Source organism: Elgaria multicarinata, chromosome 8 (assembly GCF_023053635.1).
Source record: "Elgaria multicarinata webbii isolate HBS135686 ecotype San Diego chromosome 8, rElgMul1.1.pri, whole genome shotgun sequence".
Lineage (NCBI taxonomy): Eukaryota > Metazoa > Chordata > Lepidosauria > Squamata > Anguidae > Elgaria > Elgaria multicarinata.
Genome location: NC_086178.1, coordinates 69,810,617 through 69,825,331, shown reverse-complemented (window position 1 = coordinate 69,825,331; position 14,715 = coordinate 69,810,617). Strand labels below are relative to the sequence as shown.

Genomic DNA, 14,715 nt, shown 5'->3' with positions numbered 1-14,715 from the left:
CTCCTGACCTTCACTGGAAGGTCAGGAGATTCCTATTCTGGAATCTGGTGATGGAAGTCATGGTGAGCAGCATTCCCGTAGCAAGGACACCTTCTCCATAACCCTTACCCAAAGCCTTGAGGATTACAAATACAGCGCCATTCTGCCAAACCAGAAATCAAAGAACATTGGATATCATAAAACACTGAAGGCCCCATTTATTTGCCCTATTCACAGGATGAGGCAAAACACTGGCAAAAAACATATCTTCATGTTTGAGAAAATGGTGTTCTTTCTTTCTTTTGGATGTCAGCTATAAAATGTACCAGCTACAAGCCCACTTTCCAAGACAGTTTCATCCAAGCCACAAACACAGCAGCAGATCAAGAAACATATACCAAATAGAAACTAACATCTATATGCAGCAAACGGAATTTTTTTGTCCATCAAAACAAAGGGATGAAGAGCAAAGATGGCCTTCAATGATCACAGCATGTTAAGTTCTTTATTTTTACTGGAGAGCATTAGTAAGTTGCCAATACATATTGAACCAATATCGTTTCAACCTCAGAAACGGTTTCCATTGAGGGAGGGACCCTAAAATGAGATCCTGCAAGACAATGGATGGCATTTGAGAGACGAAATGTAATGAGTTGCCAATCATCCTGGCTATATTTTTTGTTTTGGGGCCAGTCACCAGAAAAACAAAGGGCAGGACTAGAACTTCCCAGCTTGAACTTCCCAGGTTGTTTGGGGTGGGTGGGGTATTCTTAGGTGTACATCTTTGATGAAAGTTGTTCCACCTCCAGACCTACCAGAAATTGCTGAGCTTGGTCCCTATCTCCACCACTGCAATCTCTCAGGCTCTCTTTTTTTATTATTATTTCATGCATTGGCAGTTCTAAATATAAGAAAGATCTTGAGTCCGATGTTAGTTTTTCTCATGACCAATAAAATGATGCTGTTGCAATAGCAGAGGCGATTCCAGAAAAACTTGTTTGCAGGGGCAAAGAGGGGGCAAAAACCATTATTACGAGAGCAAGGATTTTGCAACGCACATTATAAAGAAATACACTGTGACTGAAAGCTGGGGAGTGAACGGAGTGGTACGAAACGTTTTGGAGGCAGCTTCCACCAATCTAGTCCTCTCCAGAATTGGAGAACAAATCCCATTCTGTTATAATAGGAGTTGTAGTCCAATGCATATTGTCGGAGGCTGCTTTGCATGATAGTTAGTGAAGAACAAGTGAAATTTCATTCAACTAAACATCCTACAAGGATAAACACTTTAAGTCTGAAAGTATGCTAAAATGCGCTCTAATTCTAAGAACAATGCTCCAAGCATGAATACAAATCATTCCCAAACAGTCCCCGGGATTGTAGCCACTGACTATATACAGTACTCAAGGGAAGAATAGGGAGGTCACTGACTTACCAAACTATATAAATGAATTTGATCATTTGGAACTGGCTGTAAAAATAAAGGAATGGTAAGAGAAATGAAGGACATGGCACAACAGAACTGCCTTCCTCTAAACACATGCAAACCAGTTTAAAACAAAACAAACAACAGCCAATTTCAAATGACTCTGGTCTTGCAAGCCTTTGGAAATATGCAGGCAGTTCTTTGGGTCAGAGAGAAAAAGGTGGCTAAAGACTGCATGAAATCAGAGTGAAAACTCATTGCAACCTGCCAATGAGTGTAGGTTTGGCGGGGAGGGGCACAGTAAAGGCCTTGGAAGGCCACATGCACTAGAGATATGTGCCCCCCAGTTTTTTTTACACACAAAATCAGCTTCATGGTACCCCCAGATGGCAAATTTAACAGTACCTTTAGACTATCACATTAAGCATAGATATGGATGTAGGGGAGGGGACAATGTGCCTACTAATGACCACTGCCCCCACTAGTGCTCTGCAAGATCTTCTACAGAGGCCCTCTGGTGCATTCCATCAACATCTCAGGAGCTTGGCACATAAAGAAGGACTTTTCTGTGACCTCAACTGTGCTCTATAACTCCCTTCCTAAGGAGACCTACCTAGACTGGTCACTGATGATCTTCCATCACTGTGTGCGATGACATTCCGCTTCCAAAAGGCTTTTGGCATGTCAGCTTGTTAATTTTAATCTCTCTGGTAGCTTAGTTTTGGAGGTTAATTCATCCATAGAATCATAGAATAGTAGAGTTGGAAGGGGCCTAAAGGCCATCGAGTCCAACCCCCAGTTCAATGCAGGAATCCACCCTAAAGCACTGCCACTTCCCCTGCCTCCTTGATTTTGCTGTCCCTGGTTGTTTTTACTATATTTTATTGCTCTTTTGTGCAGTTAAGTGGCTTGAACTTTTTTTTAAGCAGGGGAGAAGATGAGGTAAATAAACGAACAAACAAGCATGGACAAACTGTATGCACGTAGGCTATATCCAGGCAATATGCATAAACTTTGTAAATAAAAAAGAGACTATATGCATAAACTCTGTCCATGTAATTGAGAACCTTGCCTATGCAAAGGTTCTCAATTACATGGACAGAGTTTATGCATATAGGCTCTTTCATACCTTCTGTGGAGAGCAACCCCACCTCCTGCTGTGCTGTGACAACAGGTTTAAGTGAGTGGGCGGCAGAAAAATATACCGCAACTCTAGTTCAGGCATTCAAAAAAAGGGTTAGCAGATCTGTGTGAGAAGGAGCACTCCAGACACACCCCTTTCCTCCATTGCATTTGTCAGTCTGTACTCATGGAAGGTGACTGCCTGCCAAGGAAGCCTCTTATATCCATAGGGGCTCTCCACAGAACCATAGAAAAATCCATGTTCTACTTCACGTGGAGAGTGAACTAGAACAAATGTCCTCTTCAGACATTTGACCTCCATGAGTACAGAGAACAATAGGGCTAGTTCACTCCTTCGTCTCATGCGTAACCCTTTCAATCTCTGGCATCTCCACTTAAATTACAGGTGCGGGCAATTTGTGGCCCTCCAGATGTTTTGGACTACAGCCCCCATCAATCCTAGTCAATATAGAAAACATTGAGGAATGATGAGGACCACAAATTGCCCACCCCTGCAGAGGATCAGGTGATAGAAAAGGTCTCTGAAGCCTAGAGAGCACTGCCAGTCAGAAGAAAGAATGCTGGGCTGGTTGGACACACTTTGACACCTGGTCTACTCCTACCTGAGACCAAAGTGATGCCAGCTCATATCACACCACTTTTGATTAAAGAAGTGAAATGTTCGCTTTTGGGAGAGCCAGGGCAATGGAGCATATTAATGCAGCTTTATTCATAATAGGGTACAAGGACTGTAGCATCAGTGTTTTTCAGAAAAGAAAGTTAAGCTACAGAAATTCCTTAAGACTTGAGTATTTGTTGGCCCAAACTGCTTTCATTCTTACTATATTCCGTAAGGCTGTTCCACAATAAGAAGAATGAGCTTAATTAGTTCCAGTTGTGCATGCACCACTAGACTCTTATACATGGGGATGGGGGGTGCTGTGCAGCTGTGAGGCTCATTGGCTAATTGCTTGTTTTTGGTTTGTGAGCAAAACAGATAAAGCAAAATTCAGCAAGGGTTACCACCGCATCTGTTAAGAGGACACACATCTCTAATCAGCCGCTGTTCCTGTTTAGCCTTCTTGTAAGCAAGTGCTAAGCCCATGAAATTCTGAGATTATATATAACTCCTATGCTAGATGTCTGCACCAGTAAGCCTGCTACAAGAAAAATGACCCTGCTTTTGTGCAGAGCTGTGATAGAGTTAAGACTTGGTGGAACTTATGGCCCAAAGAGATCTAAGCCCAAACCCTGAAACAAGTGTAACTCATATAACTGGATGAAATGACAATATTTGGGATACAGCCAGTTCTGAACATGCCAGAGTACGGATTGAAGTGTACCTTGTAACAAATAATAGATTCTTAAAATGTGGTGCATCAACAGCCAGCGGCCCATGATACCACAATAAAAATGAGCGGAAGAGCTAGAGGCTTCAATCCCATCCACTCTTCGGTGTTACAGCTACTGTTCTATCAGCAAAGAGTTTGGCTGTGTGTCCCCACCGGACTGCCCAGCCATTCAATACCTGAGATTACCTCTGCTGAGCACAATTCCAAGGCTCTCACAACTTATCCAACTCATTTCATATGCTTGGGAGTGGGGAGGGGAATGTGACAGCTCAGAATGTTTAAACAAATCCACAATTTTCATACTTCATTGTTTGGACCAGGGCCCAAATTTGGCTCCTGGGAATCAAATTTAGTGTTCTGTGGCTCCCCAGATGGCCCCGCCCCCTTTCCCTGACCACCAATCATTTGGTGGTTTCCAGCTTTTGTGTGATCTGTTCTCCATTCTAAAAGGTTGAATTTATTGCACACCATCCCCACTGTGCAGATGTAGTGAAGCCCTGCTGATGGAGAAGGGAGCTGTCTCTTGCTCTAAGTTTGGCAGAAGAGTGTGGTACTGTTTGAAATGTAATACTACTTTTGATAAGGGAAATTTGTTCTAACCTTATCTAATCACCTTTTTTAGTTTAATATTGGCTTGCCTCTTTAGCCGTGCAAATGCCTGTAGCAGTAATGTTAAAAACATGCACACGTGGTTTTGTGGGAGTGCAGCCTTCTAATTTCACCATGATTGGAAAACAGTGTCTGCATCCTCTTCTCACACAACATATTGGGCGGGGTGTGTGTGCCAATTCCTTTCAAAAGACAATGGGTGGTACCAAATGACAAAGTAGCACAGAATCTTTGGATGGGATAGCGTGCCTGTGTGTTTTTAGCATCTCTCTCTCTCTCTCTCTCTCTCTGTGTGTGTGTGTGTGTGTGTGTGTGTGTGTGTAATTCAACAGACAGATAATACTCATGCCAGATGATCCCAAATACATTTTTTTTAATATTTATTTATTAAACTCTATTTAACGAAGCAGTTTTAAAAAAGTTAAATATATATATAAAAACATACAAGTCAGACAGCGTTTCTAATAAATACACAAACACGATTTCTGTAGATGCCGAACCGAGCTTGTTTCCTTCAATTTACTGTGGTCAGAGGAAGATTTATTAAACCAGAGTTGGATGCCACATCTGTACCATTGATGTAATTGAGAAAAGGAGACCATATTTCATTGAATGGGTCATAGCTAAGTTGGCCCGATGAGACTCTGCGGTGGTAGGTTAATTTTTCAGAGCAGGCTATATCCCACACTTTCCCTTTCCATCCAGTGAGTATAGGGCCCTTCGGATCCTTCCAGTGTTCGGCAATTTCTAAACGAGCTGCTGTCAGGAGGATAAATACCAATTCTTTATGGGTAAGGGAGGGGTTTAGAGCGTAGGGCAGGGACAGCAGGGCCAGGCTTGGTTCTGGAAAGATCCCAAATATAATTGATTCTCTTATGGAGATAGACAGGTTGAGGGTCTGATTTACATATACCACTTCTTTTCATCAAAGACTCTTGTTACACTTTAAAGGCTAACACATTTATTATGGCATAAACCAGCCCTTCTCAACCTGATGTTCTCCAGATGTTTTGGACTACAACACTCATCAGCCCCAGTCAGAAGGGTCAATGGTCAGGGGTAATGGGGATTGTAGTCTAAAACATCTAGAGGGCACCAGGTTGGGAGAAGGCTGGTATAAACTTTCGTGAATTACAGATCACATCATCAGATGATGCTACAATAATTGTGTTACTCTTTTAAGTGCCAGAAGACTGTTGGGTTTGCTACAACCAACTTAACCCAACTGCCTGTCTAGAAATGATTACTTAATTTCTGTATTTGCAAATTTAGTATTGCTTAATTTGCAATACTAAAAAGCAAGAGGGGTTTAAAAAGCAAGAGGGCTTTGTATGCAAGAAGCAACCTGCAAGAGATTTTAGAAATATTACATTGGAAAACTGGACACGAGACAGAGATATTAAGCAGATACTGAGTCAACCACACCAAAATTCTTGATCTCATTGCTGCCTCCATTTCTCCTTGGCAAAAGATTTTGAATCTACTTGCTGGAGAATTAATGGTTAAGTGTCTGCATATACTAAAAATGAATATAGACATATTTTCTATCACAGCTGTTACGGATACGATTTCTGTTCGTGGCATGACACATGTAAGTTTGTTTGTACATTTTGCATGTAAACTTGTTTGTTTGAGAGAAGCTAATAAACAGACAGACGCCTATTGGCTTCCAGCACATCAAACGACACATTCACCAGGTGAGGAAAGCAGAAAGATGATGATTTCACTGTAGTCTATTTGATAAAACTTAATCCCATTCTAATCCCAGACTGATCTTTTCGCATCTATTAAGTATTACAGCAACCTGCACACATTGTATTGGGATGTTCTGGTCCAAGAACACATGATGTTGTGGGTAGCTGGTCTCAATGCTGAATTTAAGAAATGCCAGTGATAGCTTCAATCATGTGGGCACAACCAATACGAAAAAAGGGAGCCTGTTTCAGGAGCTAAAGTGTAAAATCAAATACAGACATTATTTCAGCCTATGGTGTTTGTTTTTTTATATATGTATTTTAATACATTTCTATTTATGTATTTTAATACATTTCTATACCACCAAAGAGCCAAAGCTCTCTGGGCAGATCACAAAAACTAACTCAGCTGTACCACATGAATTTAAGAAAACCTTTCTACCCACTCCAGTTACACAAAACATTTGGACAAGCTGACCAACTTCAAAACAGACTTCCTCCAAAGGACTTCAATGAGGAAGGCTGACCATTTCGTACAAGCATGCAGAGCTAGCAGCTAATGAAATTTGCCCTTTGAAGAATAGCCCTGCAAGTCCCAATTGAAAATAAAAGCACAATATCCGATCCACATGTACTGGAAGGAGAAGGTCTGATTTGCAGAGGAACTGGAAGGCTGCCGTTTCCCTCTTGTACATTAGGACACATCCATAGGAACATAGGAACTGCCTGACTTAGATTCAGTTCAGTGCCCCCTCTACCCAATATTGTCTACTCTAACTAAAGGCAGCCCTTCAAGGTCTCAGGCAGATATTTCCCAGCACTGGCTGAGATGTTTTCACTATAGATAGTGGGATTGATCTTGGGACCTTCTGCATGCAGAGCATGTACTCCACTACTAAGCTCTAAGCCATCTAGACTTTAAGGTGGAGGATGTGCCTTTGCTGCAAAGAATGGACTTGGAAGCTAAAACTGAATAATCTTTAGGGAAACCTTGGTGTGGCCCAATATTAGTTTCATATTAGCAACAAATCTACCTAGTCTCTCAAAATAAGGTTTGAAGATTCATTGCAAAGAGAATTAAACAAGGGGATTCTTCAGACCATACAATGTATAATTTATTTTCAATCGAAATAAATTGTTTTCATTTCCAATGAACACATTACTTCTTAAGCAACCCAGGTGCTTTACTACTGAGTGGCAGCCCCTCCCCTTCAAGTGCAAGAAAACAGTTGTTTTTGCTGTGCGGTAACTTGCTCTTTGCATCCTGGGAGGTGACTTCACAACAACATTTTCTCAAGTTACAGTTGTGGTCAAAAGTAATTTCTTATGAATGCTTTGATATCAAAAGTTGTCATGAGAATTGGTTCTTCAAGTTCTTCTTGAACTGACAGTTGAGATTCTTGCAATGACTGTTTCAGTAAATACGTTAAATGAGTGCGGTCAAACACATTGTCTGTGTGAATGTTCCAGGGCCAGTCCTATGAACTGTTCATATTCAATGTGAAAATGCTTGTAAAAGCATCTCCTCTGGTAATCACACCAGAACCTCAGGGGCAGGGGGGTGGAACCACAAGCTATGTAAAATCAAGAGGTGCAGATAGGCAAGTGGATGAATTTTCTCTGTTGGTTTTGGTATAATAATTTAAACAAAATAGGATCAAAATGATTCTAAGAATCTGTTATGCCTGAGATGGGATCACTTCCACTAGGCCTATTTACTTTAATGGACAAATATGCAAAGCACTTTCCTCCAGTTGTTTGGATTACTTTTCATATTACAAATCTCATGCCTTCCAGATCATGTAATGGTTGAAAAGATGGGTAATTTCTCTTTTACATTAATCTTCCAGTCTAGTTCCCAGCTGCTGTACTGATAATGCTTTTAGCCTATATCTCTAGTTTCTGAAACATCAAGGCCTCTACGCCATGCTGTTATCTTAAGTGTCTGGGCAATGTCTTTTAGAACTCTAGCTTTCCAAAATGTCATGACATAAGTTGGTTTATTCTATACATACTTCTTCTTAGCCTTTGTGACTGAGCTTTTTCAGATACTTGAATTGTTTCAGTGTATTCTGTTGCGAACACACTGAATTACTATAAAACTTATTTCCATAGCATATGGGAGTGTATATACCAAGTTCACAATACAGGCATTTCCCCTGAAATACTGATGACTTAGGTTCCAGACACTGAAAACTAAGCATGTTTAAAGCAAGGAACCTTACAGTAAAGAATTTGTAACAATTTACCCCCCAAATTCAATTTAGCTTAATTATGAATGTGTTGTAAAAGCCCATGATAGGAACATAGGAAGCTGCCTTATAAAGAGTCAGGCCATTGTCTATAGTGATTGGAAGCAGACTTCCAAGGTTTCAGGCAGGTGATTTTCCCAATCCTACCTGAAGGTATCAAGAGATTGAACCTGGATTTTCTGCATGAAAAGCATGTGTTGAATCACTGACCTGAAGCTCTTCCCTGATATTTATGCGGAGATGTATAGCACTTGAAATGGTTTTTTATGGTTTGCAAGTTGAAACCAATGTTGAGTCACAACAGGGAGCTCAGTAATAGTCTTGATGCCCAAAATGACGTGTGAACAATCTGACTTATGAAGGCAGCACAATTGTGTGAATTGATTTTAAAATTGCCAGCTTAAACTATGCATACTAGAAAGTTTCCTATAAGAATGAACAGGCAAATACTGGCTTGCATTTTGGAATATTAAGGCAGTATTAGAATCTGCATTAAAGCACCTCCCAACTTTGGTCTGGCATTAAAATGTACCCACAAGAAAGTACAATACAATGGGCAAAGATCGTCGCATCTTCAATTGCCGGACACATTCTAGTGTACATCTGTTGGGAAACTCAGTAGAGGACCAGTGTAAGTGTTCTGTGAGTATATAATCACCCAGAAGAATCCTGCATAGATACTTCCTTACAACAAAAACAACAAAAAGGTTCAATAGAAGAGAAGGAATCTCTTAATGTTCTAAAAAATCTGGGGGTCTGTTCTTTTAATAAGTGTTGATTGAAATGTTCTTGATCCAGAAAAAAAATATGCTGATGAATTTGTATTTATAGCTAGAATCAGTGGCATTAGACCAATTTAAAGTACTTCGGTGAAATGATCACAACTACCTATTTCAGTGTTCCATTTCATGCACTCATGGTGGTTGGCCATCTGCATTGTTACGTTTACACTCTCACACATGAAGATCGATAAATTAAAGACACATGATTATCGATAAATTTCAGGAGCCAGAAACTTTCTGCAGGAATGTTGCATGAGGAACAGTCAGAGGAATGTGTAATCTCTGAAACCTATTGGAAGAGTCAAAGGATAGCTTAAATCCACCATTGCAACACTTCAGGCATTGCATTTTCATTACACAGACATATTTTGCTTGTAGGAAGAGAAGTGTGAAAGACACCCACACAGAATAGCATGTGTAAAGAATGCATAAAGTGTCTGGTTTGTTGCGATTCTTGTCTTAAGTCACTGAACATAGAAAAAAAATAAGGTGCGAATCATCCTTGAGCCTCAGCTATCCTGAGGCATGGGTCTGCAATAAACCGTTCAAAATTTGCGAGCTTCACTTCACACACTGTCTAGTGTACAAGAAATAAAGTAACCGCAAAAAGTGTCTGTGTGAGGATTGTCTGGGCACTTAAGTTACACTTGCAGATGAACTGAGATGTTCAAAGAAAAAAAACAATTGTTTCTGTCTTGAAACAGTATACTAATGATACATTGGTTTCAAATACTACTTTTAACCTGCCGAAAGGTTCAAAAGTTTTCCCCAAGCCATAAAATCCATAATAACATTCAACCACTAGATGGCTCATCACAGATGTTTTGTGACCATTTTTTTCCTTTAGCATTGTCGGCAGTATGCTGCTTCCTTCACAAACACTAACAGCGCTTTTATTGTACAAAAACTGGGCTGAACGCTCTTATCAATATGCAAGACTATTTACCATGTAACAATAGTGTAGTGAACAATATCCATGTCTATCTATTTCTCTTCTTAGAAAATGAGTTTTATTTTTTCTCCCCAGTACATGATCTCTCCTTATTTGTTTAAATCACAAGAATTAGCCTCAAAATGATCGGCTGTATTATTACATAACATTTATGATGACCGAGTATCAGTAATCAATGGAGACAAATCCAACAACATTCGTTAGATTGCAGTTGTGTTAGGCATATACCCATACAGAGTTTCACAAGAGGACTGGAAGGTTTGATATAGGAAGTTTGAGGAGGAGTGATTACCACATTGATAAAATGTAAGAGGGACATAAGGCCATCCGATACAGCCTCCTAGAAGACCTCCCCCATCTTCTTATGCAACTCAGACCAAAGCCTTAAAATAAGCAAGAGACCATCAACTATATTTCTAACAGACAAGCTCATGGGTGGTGTATGCTCGGTGGTGGTTTATAAAATTATCACAGTTATGTCAGGGGGCTAGAGGTAAGGAAACAAAAGATTGCTATTAAGTACCCCACCCGCTACTAGACTAAAGGGCACCAGGGATCTGGCACAAGTGGAAATGAATGCCTTCGACCGCTCACCTTCACTGGAAGCAATAGCCATTGCTCACCACCACTCCCTACCAGATAAAAAGAACAACCCCCTCTGCATTATCCAACTGAAGAGGTGTGCATCAACCGAGCCCCAGAATAGCCAAAAGCTATAACAGGAGTGTCTGGTTCAGGCCATGGGCTTTTTCATTCATCAAATGCAATGAATGGAAGCTCCAAATACTGCAAGCCACGTTCAAAAACTGAGCCTTTCAGATGTGACTGCCTCTCGAAGGATATCCTACTCTCTGAGAGGTTCAGTTGAGACTAAAAAAAAAAAGGAAAAGGAAACGAATATAGAAAACACCGAGTCATTCAAGAAAAGAAAACCACATCCACATCCCCCCTACCCAGATAATGCAGGGCTGTAACACAGATTCGAGCTGTTTTTTAAGAAGTAATTCTTAATGATGGCCATAATTCCATGGATCAGTTGAAACTGATAAGAGAATCAAGCATTGCGTTAGTGGTGTATTATCCCTACAAGCAGCAGATCCCGTCCTTCCCCCTCAATTTATGCATGCATGCACGCATACACACACACACACACACACACACACACACACACCACATCTTATGCAAAAACAAGCCCCTTCCTCTTAGCCGTGCTTTATTGTGCAGCTGCTGGCGGGGTGGTGGTGGGGCTTTTCATATGCAGTGTGCGCAAGGTAATTGCCTCTGGCTCAGTGCATTTGCATCCCACCCCCACCCCTCTCTTCTCTGTCAGGCCGGGTGACGTTCTTATTATATTACTTCAACGTTCAATAAAAAAACCCCAAAGCCCTTTTTGCACACACCCCTCTATGCCAGTCAGTCACAATCCACACCAAGAACCCAAAGATAGGCAAGAGACCGAAGTATCTGCATGTGGGCTAATGGGGGAAGAATATGCTCTTCGCAGCTGGCCTTTTTAAAACAATACATGCTGAAATCACACACATTTGATGGGCGAGACCGGAGGAGAGGGAAGGAAGGGGGAGCGAGGGAGAGCGGAACCGTAGTTTATTAGCGTCTCAACAATATACGGACAATCCCCACTCCCTCTTGCCTAAGGAGCATCCAAACGCCTTGGGAAAAGGTGCACGCTGTGAACGCCGGTTTCCAACGAATACCCCGCTCCGGCTGGGCTACACACACACACACAAACAAACACACACACACACACACGCACCCCGCGTACACAGAGGATGCATTCTTATCTCCCCACCATCACCTTTCGCCCCTCCGCCGCTGGGCATTGCTTCGCAGACGGGTAAAATGCGACAGGAGGGAAGCAGAAAAAGAAAGAAAAGATGCTTCGGCTTGGCGCAGCAGCCCCGCTCCGCTCTTACCTTCTCTGGCTTTGAGCAAGACCGTGTTGGCCACGATGTTTTCCAGCTCCATTGACACGCTCCGTCAGGGCGCTGCAACGGGGATGTCAGTTTCAGGAGGCGCTCCGGGCTCTGGCGCTCGGCGGGTGACTAGGCGGCGGCGGCGGCGGCGGCAGCCCCCCGTCCCTGGTACATTATCTCGCTTTCCTTTCTCTTGGTTCTGCCGTCGAGTTCCTTCCTCGAGAAAGAGCCACTGCTTGCTTGCTGGCTGGCTTGCCCTCCCTCTTCCAGCAGAAAGTCTCCCCCCCCCCTCCACCTCTCTTACGTATCACGGTTACTCCATTCTCCGCGTCTACATGAAGGAGGAGGGAAAACCCACCCTCTCTCCTCTCCTCTGATGGTTTAAGGTTTCAGATGCTTCTGCCTCCTTCCCTCCCCGGGGGTGTGGTACTACGAAGCTGGTTCCGCAGCATTGCGCAGGCGCCATGCTCAACAGCTGGCTCGTTCCTTAGCACTTGTGGGGTGAGCATGTCGGGAAATGTAGTTTATGGGAAGGCGGCAGCCGGTGCCGGGCTTTGCGATTCCCGCGCGCGCGCACAGGCGCGCACACACACACTACAGGTTGGAGGGAGACCAGCTTTTGCAGCTGTTGCCTTGTGCCGTTTGGAAAAGAGACGCGAAGCAGCAGAAAGGAGCGGAAATGGTCTGGAGCAACCCATTCCATGGTGCGTTTAGGGATTAAAAATATTTCTTTTTAAAAAAAACCTCGCACGGTTTAATGGAGGGAAGTCTTTAACGGGCTCCCTTGCTTTAATGAAGTAAGTTGCTGATGCAAATATCTGTTACAGTATCTCAAATTTTATAACGTTACTAATGTTTAATTTTAGTAGTTTTTCTTGACAGAATAATAAAAAATATTATATGGAAGCTTCAATGCTTATTGAAATGCATTAAATAAAATGCATTTTATCACATTGGAATCTCAGCTTCCAAGGGTTGCAGAGTAAGGCTGAGTTCAGACGACACGCTAATCAACTGTTGTTTCCCATTCTGTTTCTGTTATCCCACCCCCGTTGATTAGTGTGTCGTCTGAACTCAGCCTGTGTCGTTGGTGTAGCTTTTACCCTCACTGCCTCTTCAAAAGCAGAACCTGTTGAGTTTCTCCCTGGCACACAGGTATTAAGCCAAAAAGCATCTGCCAAGGTAGCGGCAGCCCTACCTCAAAAGTATCCTACATGGTTGGTAGAAAACTAGCTTCCTTACTTGGATATCATATCTAATACCTTTGGTTATGAGTATTAGATACCAAGCTTAAACTTGAAATCCTTTGCATGTTTATTTGGGAGTAAGTCTCATTTAATTCCATGAGATTTACTTCAGAATAAACATGTTTAGGCTTGGGCTATTAGAAATCTGAGCACCAGTGTTTGGAAAAAATTGTTTTTATTAGTAGTTATTTGGAAACAAGACCTCACCATTGTAGTACCAAGATAGTCTGCTGTATAAACAACCAGAATTATTGGTGCTGCTTATTTCACTCCAAGATGAATACCCTATCAGGAATCCTTTGATTATGTTGCATGAAATAAGAGTACATTTCATTTCACAGTTATTCTAGGCTGTGGTGAAGTGGCAAATGTTGATGTGCATTTCGCATAGTTACAGTCCCCATAGGACCAAGGAGGAGTCCGAAAGTGCAGGGAGCTGTGTTGATCCATGCCAACAGAGCAGTTCCAGCAGTTTTCTTCTCCACCAGGAGCAGGTCTTTTGTAAAGCTAATGAGTCTTAAATGCCCATTCATTTCATTTCATTTATTCTGTTTCTATACTGCCCCATTGCTGAAGCTCTCTGGTAAATTCCCCAAAATTAAAAACCATTAAATTACATGATATAAAGTATAAAACCATTCATGTAAGGACATAAAGCAGATAGTATAAACACAACAACATATATCTAACGTCAACCTTTAGATTAAAGGGAAATTGCATTTGCTTATTGGTGCTTTGCTTCCTGCTTCCCTTCAGTAATTGTAATGAGTTGAATTACACATGAGGAGAGAGGCGACCAGGTGATCTGTAATTGAAAACTTCCCTGCTCATATACTTGAATGGGACACCTCCCTCTAGTGGGTGTTTTGTAGCACAAATTCAGATATACATGGTAGGAAATCCCAAGATATATCAGAAATATCAGGATGTCCAAGTTTTTTAAAAAACAACAACGGAATAACTGGGGGAAGGAGTGGGTGATGTGCAAGATGCTCACAACGTTGTCAAAATGACCCACAGACATTTGTGAGTGGCCAGTCATGAGCATGCTATATCACTTGTTTAAAAAAGTCTTAAAACAATTTAAAACAATCAGCCAGAGGTAGTCCAGGACCTGATGAAAAAGACTCATTATATGCTGCTAAATGCCTGAGAGAAGAAGGCAGTATTAACTTGGTGCTTAAAAGATGACAATGTTGGCACCAGGTGGGCCTTGTCTGGGAGATCATTCCATAAATGGGGGTGGGGGGGAACCACTGAGAAGGCCCTCTCCGTTGCTGCCGTCCTCTGAGTCTCCTTCAGAGGAGACTCCTGCAGGTAGGCCTTGGATGATACCAAGCCATCCCAAAATACTAAGCTCAGAGCA

The 14,715-nt window shown here is 41.9% G+C and overlaps 1 protein-coding gene across 2 annotated transcripts in view; it reads right to left on the bottom strand.

Annotated features, from left to right (window-relative positions):
- Positions 1-12,361, bottom strand: part of GRK5 (G protein-coupled receptor kinase 5) — a 179,136-nt gene extending 166,775 nt beyond the window's left edge. For both annotated transcript variants that reach the window (XM_063132734.1, XM_063132733.1), the window contains exon 1: positions 12,103-12,361. In XM_063132734.1, coding sequence (XP_062988804.1) covers positions 12,103-12,154 — 52 coding nt within the window. In that variant the 5' untranslated portion in view covers positions 12,155-12,361. The remainder of the gene's footprint in view (positions 1-12,102) is intronic.
- Between the last annotated feature and the right edge of the window lie 2,354 nt (positions 12,362-14,715).